The sequence below is a fragment of the Trichosurus vulpecula genome, chromosome 1 (assembly GCF_011100635.1).
Source record: "Trichosurus vulpecula isolate mTriVul1 chromosome 1, mTriVul1.pri, whole genome shotgun sequence".
NCBI classification, from domain to species: Eukaryota; Metazoa; Chordata; class Mammalia; order Diprotodontia; family Phalangeridae; genus Trichosurus; species Trichosurus vulpecula.
In genome coordinates, this window is record NC_050573.1 from 142,037,664 (window position 1) to 142,057,725 (window position 20,062).

At 37.4% G+C, this 20,062-nt stretch overlaps 1 protein-coding gene across 1 annotated transcript in view; it reads right to left on the reverse strand.

Annotated features, from left to right (window-relative positions):
* The window catches only part of DCAF13 (DDB1 and CUL4 associated factor 13), a 35,042-nt gene that overhangs the window by 14,371 nt on the left and 609 nt on the right, over positions 1 to 20,062 (reverse strand). The window contains 6 exon segments of the mRNA XM_036741429.1: positions 1,859 to 1,941; positions 12,033 to 12,110; positions 13,223 to 13,378; positions 14,663 to 14,752; positions 16,948 to 17,055; positions 17,324 to 17,523. Coding sequence (XP_036597324.1) covers positions 1,859 to 1,941; positions 12,033 to 12,110; positions 13,223 to 13,378; positions 14,663 to 14,752; positions 16,948 to 17,055; positions 17,324 to 17,523 — 715 coding nt within the window.

Below are 20,062 nucleotides of genomic sequence, written 5' to 3' on the forward strand. Positions count from 1 at the left end.
TCTTTATGCTAATTATTAGTCTACATCAAAACTTCAGAATAACCAATTTTAGAAATCACTTTTCTAATAAGCTTTTTTCTCAGATCCAGCCAAAACGGACTACTAATTGATCCCTAATTTCCATACAACTGTCCATGATCTCTCCAGTCTCTACCATTTGGAATGTACTGTTCTCTTCTTCTTTACTTAACATACTTCCAACAAAATCCAATTTATGTCACCTCTTCATTAGACCTTATTCTGATGTTTCCTGTCTCCCTCCTCTCCAACCAAAGTTTCTTCACCTTGCTGCCCACACCAGAGACCATGCCTTGGAGGAATCTCCTGGTACTCCAGGTCACTGCCTGTTCCAGACCACTATTTCTGGAAACCTACAGCTATTAAGTGCTTCTTAAACTGTGGGTTATGACCCTATATGGGGTCATGAAAAATCTGGCAACAGTAAAAGGTTTCTGATCATGCAAGGGGTAAAATTAATTCAAAATCAAATGCATAATGTATCCAAGGTATTTTGCTTGCACAGAGCAACTTCACTGAACCTTGGTTCTGAACACAAAACATGAGTACTTTGCACTGTGCATGCCCCCTGGCCACACAATGCCAACCCTGCCAATGAGTAGAAAGTTTCAGAAGCCCTGCTTTTACTTCACCTCCTCCAAACCTCACTTCCCTCCCCCTCAATTTCTGGAACTATGATCAAAGCAAATCTGCTATTCTTTCAGAACCAAAACGCCCCCTCCCAGAACACCAATCTTGCATGTGCTGTTCCCACTATCAGAATCTGAGCTCTTTCAAGGCAGGACTGTTTTTGCTTTTGAATTTGTCCCCGGTGCTTGACAAACTGCTCAGTACACAGTAAGTAAGTGCTCGACAAATGCTTTTTCATTCTTCCTCCAACCAGCTAGGAAGAATCCTCCCTGGTAAGTTCTAGTACCTGTCAATATGTTAAATAAGAGGATAAACCTATAAACTTCATATATCCTGACCTTGTATCATAAATATCTGTGTTTATCTCATTCCCTATTTGATGGTAAATGCCTTGAGGGCAATAACGGCATCCTTTCATGTTTATACACCCAGTCCCTAACAAGATGCTTCATAAAAGGTGGGCATTTAATATGTGTTCTTTCAATTGAACTAGAGCTTAGCCATTTCAGTGATATAACTATAAACATTTCTTAAAAACTGAACTGGTGGTCACCTTGTTTATGTATAAGGGTTTATAGAACCTAAGACCTTCAATCAACAAACATCAATTGGGGAAAGGCTAAATAAATCTGTGGTACATGAATGGAATGGAGTATTATTATGCTCTAAGAAATAACAAATATGATGAATACAGAGAAGTATGAAAAGATTTATACGATCTAATGCAGAGTGAAGCAGAGCCAGGAAAACAACATACACAATGAAAGCAATGCAAATGGAAAAACAACTGCAAAACAATCAAAAGTGAATGCTGAAAAATTACAAAGATGAAGAATGGCCCCAGAGCTATGAAGACACCTTCACTCCAGTCCTCCATAGACGAGGGCTACAACTAAAGCGCTAACTATATTTCAGATTTTTAAAAACTATTAAAGACATTGACATTTTTTGCTGATTTTTGTCCTTCCTTTTTTTTTCCGTAAATTTTTTTTTTGGAATATAGATCATCTGGGAGGAGGAGGAGTGAGGGATGTTGGGAGAAACTGTGATGATACAGGAAACAAAAGCAGCAATAACAATTTTAAAAAAACATCTTCAATCAATGATGAACATATTTTTTAAAAATTAAGTAGATTACACTATGATAGCATTTAAATATAATTAATCAATTGATGGGAATAACAATACTTAAGAATAAAGAGCTACTCACTTATAATCTTCATTTGCTGCAGTGAAAATAAAAGCTTCCATTGGGTTCCAACAAATTGTATTTGTTCTCATATCCAAGATGACCTAAGAAGGAAATACACACACTGACCTGTACCATGAACAGCAAGTAATTACTTTTAAAATCAACATGGTGCCTATTCAGAAATCTCTGGTTGTTGATTTAGCCTCGGGACTTGTGCTTTTATACCATAAATACTGAGTTAGGGAGAAGGTCCATCCACTCTTTTTTTCTGTCTCTTAAGAACAACAGAGAAAGGGAAACAGCTTTGACCTTTCTCCTGACTTCCAGCTTCCCATCTCCAACTGGCTTTTAAATAACTCAGATGTCCTATAGACGTAGGGGCAGGAAGTGAAACAGCAACAGCCAAGAAACCAAAGGAATACAAAAGATCCCTGTCCACACTAGAAATGCCTCAGACAGAACATTTAAGCATATTCAGGGTTTCCACTACTAATGTCTAGAAGCAAATACTTACAAGCTTGCATTTACAATACTTGGGAAAAGGAAAGGAGAGATATGGGACCTTATTGTAAAGGTGAAACATAGCTGTAGAAATAAATTGTTGTTGGGTGGCTTTCTCTTTGTATCCATTAATGCATTTGACTTATCCTTTGAACATTTTGTGTTTGACCATGCTGTGGAGATACTCAAGGCTTGGGAACATATTACAAAGCTCAGAATGTGATAAAAGGGCATTGGGCACACCCTGACAAATTCACACTAGCACAATAAGCTAGCAAAGAGAATCTGGGCCAAGGCAAGGCTTATTAAGAATAAGGTAATTCTATTTACCTTCCTTCCAACCCGTCATGTGTCAAAATGAAATTGAATGAATTCTTTATAGTTTGATTCATACCTACCCTCCTCTTAGCCCTGTCAGAGAAGCCTCAAGTGCAGATCTCTCTGCCCTCTACTTGCCTGGAAACTACCAAATGTGACTATGTCACCTCTAGGTGAACTCAGACCCATTATTCTATGAGGTATTAAATATGGATGGAAACTGTTTTATTTTAATCAATTTAAAGGGATAGTGTCTTATTTAAAGAGGTTATTGATTTAAAGGAGCAGAGGGAAAGAGAGAGATTCTGAAAAGGAAATTTAAGACTCCCTTCCACAATATTCATTTTGAGAGTTTAGGAACACAAACTAAACACTTCTAGCTTCTCTCAAAGGGTCATCAGGGATCTAGGTAGAATGACACTCTCATTCCCCAGTGGCTAGTAAAGAATATGGTAGGCATATATTAAGCAATTAATCAATACTTGCTGATTGACTGAAACAGTGAATAGAACTATAGACTTGTAACCAGGAGACTTGAATAGCTGGATGTGGTCACAGGCAAAGCACACAATTTTTAAGGAGCTATTTTCTCACTGAAAAAAGAAGATAACAGTTCTTATGCAACCTACCTTACATCATAATCATTCCATCTCTCTTTGCAATCATAAACCTTCTTCTTCATTTTCCTAGTGACCACCAATCACTCTACCATTTCCACTGTCACACTAATATTTAATCTGTCTACTGGCTCTTTACTTACCAGCTAAAAATGCTTAGGTCTTCCCTATCTTCAAAAACCCCTTAATCTATCCATTCCTGCTAGCTTTCATTCTACATCTTGCCTCCCTCTCATGGCTAAATCCCTTGAGAAGGCCATTTAAAATCAATGCCTCCACTTCCTTTCCTCTCATTCTCTTTTGAGCTCTCTACAGTCTGGCTTCTTACTTCATTATTCAATTGAAACTGCTTTTTCCAAAATTACCAAGGACCTCTTTTTTTTTCTTAAATAAAAACTTTTTTTTTTTTTTTAATATTTTGGGGGGGGCGGAGCCAAGATGGCCGCATGAAGGCAGCGTCTTACTGGAGCTCTCTCACAAGGTCTGTCAGATTCCCATAAAAAAGTGAATTTGGGCAGATTTGAGAGAGTCAGAAACCGCGAGCAGTCTGCGTGGGGCAAATTTCCGAGCCGGGAGAGTCTGAAAGGCCGGAGGAACGAACCTGCAGGCTCCGAGAGTGCTCGGTGCGGAGCGGCTCCAGACCAAGGCGGAAGTGGCTGGCCGGGAAATCCACGTGGGAGACGGGCTGGGAGAAAGCTGGGCGCCCGAAACCGGCAGAGATCCCCAGGACTCCCAACACAGGACGGCAGTCTGTGGGAGCGACGAGAGGCTGCGCAACGCCACCAGCCGGAAAACACCCAGTCCTGACGCTTGCAAAACCCAGGAACTCGGCTTCTTGAACTTCCGGAAGACTCAATGGCCAGGTAAATGGCTCTAATCCCTCCCCCCCTCACCCAGAGAATTCCTCGGGGAAAAAAAATAAAAGAGAACTGAAACAGAGGAGAGAATAGTGGGGCCTCACAGGACAAATACTAGAAGCAGGGGTCAACGCCAGGAGCCCAGACGTAACCTTGCTCCCCCAGGGGAAGTGCCAGACATCAGCTCAAACAACAAACAGCTGAGACCATTGCTGAAAAGCAAGTGCTGGAGAGCACCCACAGGGAGTGAGACGCCAGGGAGCCAGACCCCCACACCTCAGGAAACTGAAGGTTTAATTCTAGACTCACAACCCCCAGAATAAGAAAGCTGGGACAGAGAGCCCAAAGATAGAAATTCGTTGTAACGCCAGGAAAAGGGAAAACAACAAACAAGAAAAAGAATACAAAAAAACCGAGGACAATAGATTCTTTTTATGGAGACAGGCAGGATCAAAATATCAATATGGAGGAGGACGGCATTGACACGGTAGATACATCAGATACCTCAAAAGCTAATATGAACTGGTCTCCAGCCCAAAAAGCACTGCTGAAAGAGCTAAAGGAGGATTTTAAAACCAAATTAGGGAGGTAAAAGAAAACATGGAAAAAATGGAAAAGTCCCTAAAGAATAAGATTGGCGAAATGGCTACGGAGATACAGAATCTAAAGAGAGAAAATGACACCTGAGAGGTGAAATCAACCAATTGAAAATGGAGGCTCAAAGCAAAATGTAAACACTAACTCATTTAAAATTAGACTTGAGCAAGTGGAAGCTAATGAATCTATGAGGCATCAAGAAGTAATAAAACAAAACGTAAAGAATGAAAAAATAGAAAAAAATGTGAAATATCTGATTGGCAAAACAACTGACCTGGAAAATAGATCCAGGAGAGACAATTAGAGAGTTATTGGTCTACCGGAAATCCACGATGAAAAAAGGAGCCTTGACAGTATATTCGAAGAAATTATCAAAGACAACTGCCCAGAGGTCCTAGAACCAGAGGGCAAATAGTCATTGAAAGAATTCACTGATCACCCCCTGAAAGAGATCCCAAACTGAAAACACCAAGAAATATTATAGCCAAATTTCAGAGCTATAAACTCAAGGAGAAAATACTGCAAGCAGCCAAAAAGAAGCAATTCAAATATCGTGGAACTACAGTCAGGATCACGCAGGATCTCTCAGCTTCCACATTAAAAGACAGGAGAAATTGGAATATGATATTCCGAAGGGCAAAGGAGCTGGGACTACAACCAAGGATCAACTACCCAGCAAAACTAAGCATAATTTTCCAGGCAAGGCGATGGACATTCAATGAAATAAGGGAATTCCAGACCTTCTTGATGAAAAGGCCAGAACTCAATGGAAAATTTGATCTCCAATACAAAACTCAAGAGAGACATAAAAAGGTAACCAGGGGGAAAAACCCCACAAACCTCATTAACCAATAAGCTTAGGTTGTTTACATCTTTAAGTGGGATTATATCATCTTATGTATGTTTTTTATGTGTATATATATACATATACATATACATATACATATACATATATATATATATACACACACACACACACACACACACATATATAAGTCATTCTTGTGAATGGTACAACTATTATGACAAATGAAAGGGATATACATAGGTTGTGAATGCCTGTATAAATTAACCGATGTAAAGATATAAAATATAAATAAGAGATATAAAGGGAGGGCTATGAGGGAAGTGGTAAGGAGGTAGTAGAAAAGGGTAAATTACACCAAAGGAAGTGGCAAAAAAACATATTATAGTAGAGGGAAAGAAGGGAGGGAGAAGAGCAGTATTTGAAATTTACTGTCATCTGATCTAGTCCATAATCCTACAATATGCTGTTTACAAGAAACGCATCTGAAACAGGGGGATACACATAGGGTTAAGGTAAAAGGCTGGAGTAAAATATATTGTGCTTCAGCTAAAGTAAAAAAGCAGGTGTAGCAATCCTAATCTCAGACAAAGCAAAAGTAAAGATAGATCTAATTAAAAGAGATAAGGAAGGACATTATATCCTGCTAAAAGGCACCATAAACAATGAAGCAATATCATTGCTTAACATATATGCACCAAGTGGTAAGGCATACAATTTCTTAGAGGAGAGGTTAAGGGAGTTACAGGAAGAAATAGACAGCAAAACTATAATATTGGGAGACCTCAACCTCCCCCTTTCTGAACTTGATAAATCTAACCTCAAAATAAATAAGAAAAAAGTTAAGGAGGTAAACAGAATTTTAGAAAAGGCACATATGATAGACCTCTGGAGAAAACTGAATGGGGATAAAAAGGAATATACTTTCTTCTCAAAAGTACATGGCACATACTCAAAAATTGACCATGTACTAGGGCATAAAAACCTCACATCCAGTGCAGAAAAGCAGAAGTAGTCAATGCATCCTTTACAGATCATGATGCAATAAGAATCATTTTAATAAAGTACCATGGAAAAATAAGCTAAAAACTAATTGGAAACTAAATAATTTAATTCTAAAGAGTGAGTGGGCCAAAGAACAAATCAGAGAAACAATTAATAATTTCATTCAAGAGAATGACAATAATGAAACAACATACCAAAACTTATGGGATGCAGCAAAAGCAGTTCTTAGGGGGAGTTTTATATCTCTAAATGCCTACATGAATAAAATAGGGAAAGAGGAGATCAATGATCTGGGCATACAGCTGAAAAAGCTAGAAAAAGAGCAAATTGAAAACCCCCAATTAAATACCCAAATTAGAAATACTGAAAATCAAAGGAGAGATTAATAAAATTGAAACCAAGAAAACTATTGAATTAATAAATAAAACAAAGAGCTGGTTTTATGAAAAAACCAATAAAATTGACAAACCTTTGGCCAATTTGATTAAAAAAAAGAAAGAAGAAAATCAAATTACCAGTATAAAAAATGAAAAGGGTGAGGTCACCTCTAATGAAGAGGAAATCAAAACAATAATTAGGAATTATTTTGCCCAACTGTATGCCCATAAATTTGACAACCTTAGAGATATGGATGAATATCTACAAAAACATAAACTGCCCAGACTAACAGAGAAGGCAGTGAAATTTCTTAATGACCCCATATCAGAAAAAGAAATTGAGCAGGCCATCAACGAACTCCCTAGGAAAAAATCTCCAGGGCCAGATGGTTTTACATGTGAATTCTATCAAACATTTAAAGAACAACTAATTCCAATACTTTGTAGACTATTTGGGAAAATAGGTGAAGAAGGAGTCCTACCAAATTCTTTTTATGACACAAATATGGTACTATACCCAAACCAGGTAGAGTTAAAACAGAGAAAGAAAATTATAGACCAATTTCTCTAATGAATATTGATGCAAAAATTTTAAATAAAATAGCAAAAAGATTGCAGCAACTCATTACGAGAATAATACACTATGACCAGGTAGGATTTATTCCAGGAATGCAAGGCTGGTTCAATATTAGGAAAACTATTAGCATAATTGACCATATCAACAACAAAACTAGCAGAAACCATATGATCATCTCAATAGACGCAGAAAAAGCCTTTGACAAAGTACAACACCCATTCCTATTAAAAACACTAGAAAACATAGGAATAAGTGGAACCTTCCTCAAAATTATAAATAACATCTACCTAAAACCATCGACAAGCATTATTCGTAATGGGGATAAACTAGATGCATTCCCAATAAGATCAGGGGTGAAACAAGGATGTCCATTATCACCCCTATTATTCAATTTGGTACTGGAAGCATTAGCTGTAGCAATAAGAGAGAAAAAGAAATTGAAGGAATTAGAATAGGAAAGAAGAAGAAACTAAATTATCACTTTTTGCAGATGATATGATGGTTTATCTAGAGAATCCTAGAGAATCAAGTAAAAAACTACTTGAAATAATAAACAACTTTAGCAAAGTTGCAGGATATAAAATAAACCCACATAAATCCTCAGCATTCCTATACATTACTGACAAAGCCCAACAGCAAGAGATAGAAAGAGAAATTCCATTCAAAGTTACTGAAGGCACTATAAATATTTGGGAGTCTATTTGCCAAGACAAACCCAGGGCCTATATGAACATAACTATGAAACACTTTTCACGCGAATAAAATCAGATCTAAATAAATGGAGAAATATCAGTTGCTCATGGTTAGGCCAAGCTAATATAATAAAAATGACAATTCTACCTAAATTAATCTATGTATTCAGTGCCATACCAATCGAACTACCAAAAAATTTTTTTACTGAGCTGGACAAAATAATAACAAAATTCATTTGGAAAAACAAGAGGTCTAGAGTATCTAGGATATCAATGAAAAGGACATGCTAGAGATGGTGGCTTAGCCACACCAGATATTAAAACTGTACTACACAGCAGCAGTCATCAAAACTGCCTGGTACTGGTTAAGAAACAGGGGTGTGGATCAGTGGAATAGGATAGGTACACAAATAGGTGAAATCAACAAGTTTAGCAATCTACTCTTTGATAAACCCAAGAGGCCAGTTTCTGGGCTAATAATTCACTATTTCACAAAAACTGTTGGGAAAATTGGAAAATGGTAGGGCAAAAACTGGGCATAGACCAATATCTTACACCATATACCAAAATAAAGTCAAAATGGGTTCATGATTTAGGAGTAAAAGTTGATACTCTAAGTAATTTGGGAAAGCAAGGAATAGTTTACTTATCAGATTTGTGGAAAAGTAAAGAATTCATGACCCAACAAGAGATAGAGAGCATTACAAAATGCAAAATGGATAATTTTGATTATGTCAAATTGAAATGTTTTTGTACAAAAAAAGCCAATGCAACAAGAATTAGGAGGGAAGCAGAAAATTGGGAGAAAATCTTTGCAACTAGTATCTCTGATAAAGGCCTCATCTCTAAAATATACAGGGAGCTAAGCCAAATATATAGGAATACAAGCCATTCCCCAATTGAGAAATGGTCAAAGGATATGAACAGGCAGTTTTCAGAGGAAGAAATTAAAGCTATCTACAGGCATATGGAAAAATGCTCTGGATCGCTGCTGATTAGAGAAATGCAAATCAAAACAACTCTTAGATACCACATCTCTCCTGTCAGATTGGCTAAAATAACAAATCAGTAGAATGATAAATGCTGGAAAGGATGTGGGGAAATTGGAACATTGTTGCATTGCTGGTGGAGTTGTGAGCTGATCCAGCCATTTGGAGGGCGGTTTGGAACTATGCCCAAAGGGCTATAGAAATGTTCATACCCTTTGACCCAGCAATACCACTTCTAGGGTTGTATCCCAAAGAAATCACGCAAGCGGGAAAAGGACCCATATGTACAAGGATATTTATAGCGGCTCTCTTTGTGGTAGCCAAGAATTGGAAATCAAAGGGATGCCCATCAATTGGGGAATGGCTGAACAAACTGTGGTACATGAAGGTAATGGAATACTATAGTGCCATAAGAAATGGGGATGATGCAGACTTCATAACAACCTGGAAAAACCTACACGACATAATGCTGAGTGAACAGAGCAGAGCCAGGAGAACGTTGTGCACAGCCACAGATATATGGATTCCGTGAGGACCAACCCTGACAAACTGCGCTTTTCTCAGCAACCTAAGGGGCAAGGACAACTCCAGGGGACTCATGATGGAGAATGCTATCTTCATCGAGACAAAGAACTGCGAAGTTTGAATACAGACTGAGGCACACTACATGCTCGCCTTTTCTGCTTCTCTTTTGTTTTTGTTTTTGGGGTTTTTTTTTTTTTTTGGTTCTGTTTCTTCTTTCTCATGATTCATTCCATTGGTCAAAATTCTTCCTCACGACTTGACTAGTGCATAAATTAATTCAATGCGAAGTTATACATGACAGTTATATGAGACTTCATGCCGTCTTGGGGAGGGAGGGGGGAGGGAGGGGAGAAAAACTGGAACTCAAACTATGTAGAACCGTGCATGGTAAACTAAAATAAATAAGAAATTTATAAAAAAAATATTTTGAGTTTCAAATTCTCTCCCTCTCTCCAACCCCTCCCTTGTCCACTGAGAATGCAAGTGAATATGATATCAATACACGTGAAATCACACAAAACATATTTCACTTAGTCACCAATCATCTCTTAATTGCCAAATCTGATGGCTTTTCCTAGTCCTCTTCCTCCTTGACCTTACTGCAGGCTATGACACTTTAAATCTCTCATCTCTTTCAAACACTCTTTTCCTTGATATTCTCTTCTCTCTAGGTTTTTTTTAACACTGCTCTCTCTCAGGTTTCCTCCTACCTGTCTGACTGCCCCTTCTAATATTTAATCTTTATCCAGGTGACACTCATTAACTTTGGGTGTGCCACTAGCTAGGCTTTGTCCTGGGCCCTCTTTGTTTTCCCCTCCCTCTATATGACTTCATTTTGTAATCTCCTCAGCTTCCCACGGATTCAATTAACTCTATGCAGAGGATTCTCAGATCTACCTCAGCCAGCCTTGACCTTTCTCCTGACTTTCAGTCTCCCATCTCCAAGTGGCTTTAAATAACTCACATCCTAGAGACATACTAAACTCAACATGCCCCAAACTAATCTCATCATTTTTCTCCCTTTCGAGCCCTCTCCTCTTTCTAATTTCCTTACTTCTATTGAGGGTAGCACCATTGTTATCCTCTAGTCATCCAGGCTTCCAAACTAATATCATCCTCCTCTAGGCCTCACCCTCTTGGTGCCTCCATATCCAATCTATTGCCATGTCCTGTGATTCTGCTGACATCTCTATTATACTGCACCCTGTTTTCTTTTGACAGTGCCACCATCCTCTTACAAGCCTTCATCACCTCACACCTACCTATTGTGAAAACTTTCTGGTTGGTCTCTTTGCCTCAAGTCTCTCCCTACTCTAGTCCATCCTCCACTTAGCTATCAAAACGATGCTCCTAAAAGCCAAAGTCAGAGCATGTCATACCTTCATTCGATAAACTACAATGGCTCCTTAACAGCTCTGATATAAAATATAAAGTCCTATTTTCCTCTTAAAGCCCGTCATAACCTTGCCCCCTCCTACTTTTCCAGTCTTCTTACACTTTATTTACCTTCACATATTCTTTGATCCAGTGACATTGCCCTCCTTGCTGTTCCTTGCACAAGATATTCCACATCCTGATTCCAGGCATTTTCAGTGGCTGTCCCCCAGGCCTCCAATTCTCTTTCATCTCCACATCCTGGTCTCACTGGCTTTCTTCAAGGCCCAGCTAAAATCTCACCTTCTATGAGAAGGGTTTTGCAATTCCTCCAATGTTAATGCCTTCCCTCTGTGGTTTATCCCAAATTTATCTTGAAATATCTTGTTTCTAAAGAGTTGTCTGCATATTGCCTTCCCCTATTATTAGACTGTGAACTCCTTGAGAGTAGGAATTGTATTTGCCTTTCTTTGTACCCAAAGCACTTAGCATCATATCTCACACAAAGTAGATGTTAATAAATGCATACTGACTGGACTTGAAAGGAATTTATATTGCAAGAATGAGGAGGTGGGGAGTGTTGGAGAAAGGGCAACCTAATATTGAAAAGACACTGGAATGCTAAGCTACAGAGTTTGGATTTAATCCTGTAAGCAATGGGAATCCCTGAAGGATTCTGAGCAGGTCAACACTTTCTTCTACCCTATCATTGTCCTCCCCTGGCACATGCCAAAATGCAGATTTGCCATGGCCTTCAAATACATATTTTTCATCTGATTACAAATGCTTTAAATGTGGTAAAAAATGTAACTGCATACAGTTCTGACAAAGTTTCTTTCTTTAGAATGATTTAAACTCAAAATTCTGAAGGAAAAAAACTGCTTCTTTTCTTATCATTGTGACCTAAATAGAGAAAAACATTAACAAATGCAAAGGAGGAGAGAAAATAGAAACTCACCTTCTTCAAAGGAGTGGCTTGCCTCATATCATATAGCACTATATTTCTGTCAGAAGCACAACTTCCCAAGATATTAGTCTAAAAATAAGTGTAATAATAACATGTTCAAAAGTAGTTTGGTAGCAAACACTGCAAATTAGATAATTCTAAAACCTACTTAAAACTATTTTTTATTATTATTAACAGTTATTTGCATAAAGGATGTTCACAGTGTCCCAAAAATTTTAGTGCAATTTTAAGCTTTGATAGTTAACATACTGAAGTTTAAGACTCCACTAAGACTTCTGGGACACTTTGAACATTCTTCTAGATAATAAACATCATACATTTCAGTGTATGCTTTTAACTCATTCTGTGAGAATGAATATGGATCCAACACTCCCTTAATGCCATCTCCTGGTGCCTTTCTTTCTTACTTTCGTTGTCTACGGTCCGAGGATCTCACAACTCTTCACTTTTGTCTACTACTAACAACTTACGTAAGGTCTAACGCCTCACATAAACTCGAGAATTTTTTAACATAGGAACATTATTTTCTCAGTTTGCTAAACATAAGATACAGAGACAACAATGTCCAAGAAGAATCACTCAAGATGAAAAGGCTGGGAAAGGTTGCAGTATACGATGGAAGAAAAAAATACTGAAGAAACTAAGGATCTTTCATGTTAACAATCTAGGAAAGATAGGGAAAACATGCACACCATTTGCTTTCAATGCCACTATGTCATTCTCAAAGTTTAATAAACCTACCACGGAACAAAAAGGAATTTTATTGACAAATGCTGAGTCTTAAAAAATAGGTTCTCAAGCTCGTAATTAGTAACTGTTGCTTTAGAACTGGCCAATGGATCTACCAGGAAAATTTACCAGGAAGAAGAAAAAATATATATGCCTATCCCTTAGGACACAGGGAAATAGGTATTTATTATTGCTTATTGTAGTAACAATGCCAGTCACCTTAAATTTTTACATTAGTTCATTTTGAAACATTATTCTCATAACAATTCTTGAGATAGGTAAGGCATTTATCATTGAAAGATGAAAAAACAATTTTGGATTAGAAATTCAAGATGAAGATTCAGAGAACACTGACATCAAAACTTTACAAAAAGCTCTCCCCAAATAGCTTAAAATAATAAGCTATATTTGAAAACAGACTATTCAGAGCATAAAATTAAAAAGAATATTACCTCAACTGGGTTAAATTTAACACTGCTTATACTGTCAAGACCCCAAGTCATTGAACAAATAGGACTGGTTCTTTGTTCATCCCAGATGTCCACCTGCTGCCCACATGTAGCAAAAACATCTTTTTTCCAATGATGATCAATTCCAGTATACACTGTCTTTAAAAGCAAATAGGCTGTTACAGGAATAATCTTTATGACTTCAAATTTACATAGCAATATTTTCAGCATATTTACCAAGTCTTCTATGTTTAAAAAAAAGTCCATTACAACAATAGAAACTCTTAATGAATCACTGACACAAAGAAAAAAGTAATCCAAATTAGTGATATTTGTATTATATACATACAAAGGTTTTGTATTATGATATTTGCATTATATTGCATACATGTACAAGTTTTGAAGTCAACAGGGGGAGAAGTTTCATTTCATCTCATTGTAAATAGTCTTTTAAGTATCACCAAGGTATCAAGATTCCTAAATCTACTAATAAAACAGGAAAGTATTAAGGAATTTTCATTACACCACATTTATCTCATAAAAATAAGGATTTTTGGTGCTGACATACACTTACATGTTGTTCCCTAACCTACATCAAGCTTAAGATGGAGGAGGAGGAAGGAACACATATTTTATTTTGTTTTGTTAAACTGGTAAGCTCAGAAATTTGAGAATACTAATTTGGAAACTGAATTCAGACAAAGGCTAGGCTCAAATTTACCTTTAAAATATATGAATAAATGGTTTAAGCTAACTATTGTGAAGGAGACTTCTGAGGAAACATTTAGTCAACTTTAAAACACAATATTATTTTGCCACCTATCTGTATTTAACCAAGTCACATTCTTTCCTATTCATTAAGGTATTCTTCCATTTTATTACTATAAAAATAACTCTATTTGACACAGGAATATATAATATTAAATGTTAATATACACTTACACTTGAAAATCAAGTAAAGGTATTTTATGAAAGCAATGTTTTACCACCAATAAATATTCCTATCATTATCATCATCATCACCATCACCATCATCATCTTCTTCTTCTTCTCTCATATTCATTTTTTTTCTCAAAATGTGGCAGAACTCCAGCATATGCCAAGGATAGTAGCAAATACCAGATGATAAAAACCCATAGTCTAAAGATCCATTTCAGTATTATAATTAAAAAAAAAAAAACCACTGGTTTTAATGGTGTGTTATAATGGCATTTAATACTAGAAGAACCAAAATTTAAGAGTACTTGGAAGGAACAACCTGTGTCAACTGGCACAGTGCGTATTTTCTTTATTCGTAAAGCAAAGAAAAGAGATCTAGGGTGAAAACTTTTATTTCAAAGCAAAATTACAATATTTTGGGTCAATCAATACACCTGGTCCTTCCAGTATTAACCTGAAATATGAAACAGTAAAAATTTTAATAAATGAAACAGATTTTGGTACCTTTCCTAATATTGTATGTAAAGGTTCCTCCTCTTCTCCATACTCTGGTCCATCCATTTTCCACTGCTTCACAGTCTTGTCATCACCAACCTACAAATGATTTAAAGGATTCTAAGTTATAAAGACTAAAAATACAGCATGTGCCTCAATTTTAACTGAAACCTCTTTCAAGCTACTCTCCAGAAAGGTAGTTTGACACAGTAAACAGAAGGCTGACTTGGGAGTTGGGTAGACCTAAGTCTTACTAGATACATACTAGCAGTGTGGCTACACACAAGTCATTTAAGGTCTGTTCTCAACACCTTAGACAGCTTTACATAGTTACACAGTTGTTGGTATGCACTGCTAGAGTTAGTTTTAACACCAGGAGTTCCCTATACTAATGAAATGAAAGGTCTGGACCAGGGAGAAAAAAATACTGGGGAGACATTCTAACATTCAACATTAAGTCTCTGCTTCCAGCAGGGCCGTCCAACCTTAGGTATTTATTGAAACAACAGACAATATATTTTCATTTGCCATTTTAGTGAGAGCTCTTGGGTAGCTCAGCTTCATTTACTAAAGCATTTATGTAAATTTCTATGCTTGTAGGAGGGCCACACAAATTGCACTGTGGGCCACATTTTGGACAGCCCCAAATTAGGGCTCCTTGAAAACTTACACTAAATTTTTTTGGAGGAACCAGTGTACATTAAACAGCAATAGCAGAACCTTGAAGGCTAAATGTAGGCAGAAAGGACTCAGACCCATAGCTGCTAAGGAAGTTGCAAGAAGGAGAATAATAAAGATCTAGCAGGCTGGGATGAAGAGGGACAAAGCAGACCTAATAGAATAGTCTATTCCTACTACATAGCAGGAATTACAAACTACTAAGATTTCCATAGCCCCCAGATGTCTCCTGCTCCTGGTGCATCAGGGTACATACACAAGGCTCTTCTTTAGAGAAGTGCAGAAGAATAGGCAAAATGATAAAAATTAAGCACAAATTCAGAATGTCTAAAGCATGGCATGGTTGATAAAGTAAGGGACTTGGAGCTAAGAGACCTGAATTTGAATCTCATCCCAGATATTTAGTAGCTTTGTGACCCTGAGTAAGTCACAACCTCTTAGAGTCTGTTAAAATGAAGAGGATACTTGTAAAATCTACCTCAAAGTTTGTTGTGAAAGTGATTTGCAAACTTTAAAGCGCGATATGTAAGCTATTATTAGCTACTAAATGATACTCAGAGAATAGCAGGCTTATACAGTATATCTTGAAATCCACAAAAGGTAAACACCTTTCCTTGTTGGGAAATTCCTTTATAAATACTATTTTGCTCAGAAAGAAAGAAGGCTTCTAGACAGCAGGAACCATTTCATTTTTGTCATTCTATCCCCCCAGCTCTTAGCAGAGTCCCTGGCATATAGAAGATGATTTCCCTAATCCAGCTCACCATTTCACCAACTTTATTCCCAGCTCAACTCACTCTCCTCCCTCCCTACTCCCCCCCAAAGGCTTCTCTTTATATTTTATCTTCTCTTTTAGAATATAAGCTCTTACTTAAAGGATAGGGAATATCTTGTTTGCTTATATTTGTTTCTATCTATTGAGCTATCTCTCTAGAAGCTAAAAGCAATTCACTTTTCCCATTATATGATTAAAATTAGAATGTACTTTGTTCATTTCTATGTACTCGGCTCTTCTGGTTCTGTTTTTCAATTTGCATTATTTCCTAAATTTTTTTATATGCTCACACTTCATTTTAATTGCATTATAGTATTTCACTACAATAACACCCCACAAGTCATTACCCATCACCCTACTGTTGAGGTTTAGGTTGCCTCCATCTTCAAACCGAAAGCTTTTTTTGCCCTTGCCTAGTATACTAGATCAGGCTGCTGCTGCTACTGTGCTTTACAGTTTGTGTTTTCAATCCCAACAGCCCTGGTAAACAGACAGGGCAGATATTATTGTTAGCCCTACTGAATGATGCCTTATAAGAGACATGGATTCTCTCAGCTAATAATAAATAAGGAGAAATCATGTTATAAATTATTTGTATTTTTTCAGTTTTTCTCCCAACATTCTTTTCTTCTCTAAGAACCAAAAGCCACAAAATGATTATTTATCATTTATTTATATATGCTTTTCCTCCTGAATTTTAGCATATTTATTGTGTTCATTTTTTGAAAACTCTAAGACTAAATTATTATTAGCACGTTAAACAGAAACACTGGCTAAGAAACTCATCCACTTTAGTCAGTTTCACACTCGTGTGCCACGGGCTGAAAAAGCATTGCCTTACCGTAAAAAAAGAAGTTCCACAGTAGTGGGTACACATTCCTCGTACAAAACCTTCATGTGCTTGCAACGTACGTATACATTCTCGTTTGGTCAAATTCCAAATTCTCACCTATGACAAACCACATCAAGACATTTCCATTGAATATAAATGTTCAGGCAAAGAAGAACTACATTCCAGGAAAAGTAAAGTCAATTGCAAGTAGAATGGGTCACTACTAATCTGTAGAAATAAAGTCCTTTACATCTTGATAATTAATAAAATAGGGCACGAAAAAACATTAAATTAGGAACAAAAGAGCATAGCCTGTGACAAACAGGAACTTTTAAAGAACTATTTTTAGAATAATATTTTTATTAACTTTCCAAGTCACACTTGCCTCTCCATCACAGGCTCCAGAAAGCACAGTAGACAAGCTCTTTGGATGTTTTGCCATGCAATTTACTCCATCTCTGTGGCCATCCAGGGAAGCAAGGAATGGTTTTGCAAATACTCGCTCCAGTTTGACAGCATTCAGAGCTCTTGTATATTCTCGTGGAACTTCAAAAGGATGCAATGCAGGATCATAGTTTCTTGGAACTGAAATGAGAACAATGACCATTAATGTCCATTACGTTCTTTTATAGAGAAAATTTCATCTACTATTTCCTGCCATGTTCCCCATTCGCTCATTTACTTTTCAACAAATTCTTCTTAAGGGTCTACTGTATGCCCAACACTACGCTAAATGCTGTGGGTAAAAGGTTAAGTGGTATTTGCCCTCAAGGAACTAACTGTAAAACTGAAATGTTTCATAAGATAAGTAAAACAATTCAACTTTGTCAATGCAGACACCTTCTCTTCAACTGAATCATTTGGGAGAGTTGTCTAGTACAGGGGCCTGTAAAACAAACACAGGCTAGAGCTAAATCTCACCGGCAGCCTGTTTTGGCCACCTGTTTTTGTACAGAGCCAAGAATGAGTTTTATATGTTTAAATAAAGTTTATTTATTCATTCATTTATACACACACACGTGTATATATATATATATATACACACACACATATACACACACACACACACACACACACACACACACACATATATATATCTATATCATTTTAAGTCCATGGGCCCTAGACAAACAGTGGGTAAATTCCATTTGGCCCTCACACAACAGTTTGGCACCTCTAACCATCTAAATAGGTCATCTCTCTACTCCTAACACCTACTACCTCCATGACTTTGTGGGGGCCTCATGCCTGAATTGCACTCCACCTTGACCTCTAACTAAAGAGTCCTTATCAGATTTGGCTTAAGGAGGGAACAACATACACAACTCAACTGGGCATCTTACCTCACAGAAAAGTATGGGGGAAGGGGATGGGGGCGGGGATGATGATAGGAGGAAAGGCAGAATGGAGGAGGAGGTAATCAAAAGCAAACACTTTTGAAAAGGGACAGGGTCAAGGGAGAAAACTAAATAAAGGGGGACAGGATAGAATGGAGTGAAATATAGTTAGTCTTTCACAACATGACTATTATCCAAGTGTTTTGCATAATGATACATGTGTAACCTATATTGAATTGCTTGCCTTCTCAAGGAGGGTGGGTGGGGAGGGAAGAGGGGAGAGAATTTGGAACTCAAAGTTCTGAAAGCAAATGTTAAAAAAAAAAAGTTGTTTTTACAGGCAACTGGGAAATAAGATATACAGGCAATGGGGTACAGAAATCTATCTTGCCCTACAAGAAAGTAAGGGGAAGGGGGCAGGGGAGTAGGGTGATAGAAGGGAGGGCAGACTGAGGAAAGGGGCAATAGATTGATGTTTAAAAAAAAGATCTGGTGTAAACCTATTCTTGCAACTTTTCAGATCTGTGTGTTGCCTATTTAAGACATCAATTTTACTGATGGTGCTGTAAAGTTGAAATGATTTTCTGGCCACAGTTAATTGGATACTATTTCTCAAGTTATTTTGTTTCTGACTAATGTTGACTTGATGCTAGGTGGAATTCAAGAAAAGGCATTACCTTATTCAATAAAGAAATATTTTGTTAAAAAAAGTCCTTCCCGTTTTAAGCTGCAGTGCAAGCCCCCATCTTCACTAAGACTTTCCTGATTTCCCCAACAATATGCCTTCTCTCCCAAACTAACTATGCAAACTAGTATTTATCTACTTCATATATATTTGTGTGTATATTATGGATATAGGCATACATACATACACACACACATACAAATGCACGCATAGATATAATTACACGTAACAAATGTATATCATGTATATATTATAAATCCCAAATGGGGTCATGAAGAGACAGACATGACAACAACAAAAATGTTTTTTACAAGGCACAAGTGAAAAAGAGAAGTATTCCAGGAAAGTGACATCCCCTGCAAGAATGCTGCACATAGGACACTTAGTATGTCCTTGGGCTTAACATCTGTTGATCTGACGTAGCCCACTAATTCTATTTTCATAAAGCTTGCGATTCTCAAATATACCTGTCAATAAAAGAGTAGAAAAGTGTGGACAAATGAAGGGCCCATCTAAATTCTAAACATTAGTTTCAAACTCTTCCCACCACATGGTCACCTGAACTGACAGCAAAATAGACAGCAGAACAGATGGCTTAGAAGTGGAGGAAGAAGAGAAAAAACAGGGAAAAGTAATAAGCCTGTACATTTCTTGAACTGGATGGATCCCTAGAATAAACTACTTTAGCTTTTAAGGGCTGTTCCATTCCTCAACCATCCAAATGGTTAGGTCTTCAACTTGAGGCCAATCAGGCATGATGACAATTCCCCACGACTCAGTGTAAACATACAGGATATTAAGTCAGAATACCCAGTGTGGAAGCCTGAGCTCTCAGCCATTACTAGTTCTGAGCCTTGGGCAAACTATTCCTTTCTCTGGGCATAAACTGTAAGTCCCCCGAGGGCAGGGACAGTCTTATTTTTGTCCTGGCATGCCCCAGCGCCTGGCATTGTTCCTGGCACACACCTTAATATGTCTGCTAAACAAAGGGACCTCGGCTTCCTCATTAGTTGGTAGGTGGTGAAGTCGTCTGTGTTGGACCTGGAGTCAGGAAGACCCGAGTTCAAATCCGGCCTCGGTCATTTAATAGCTTTTTTTTTGA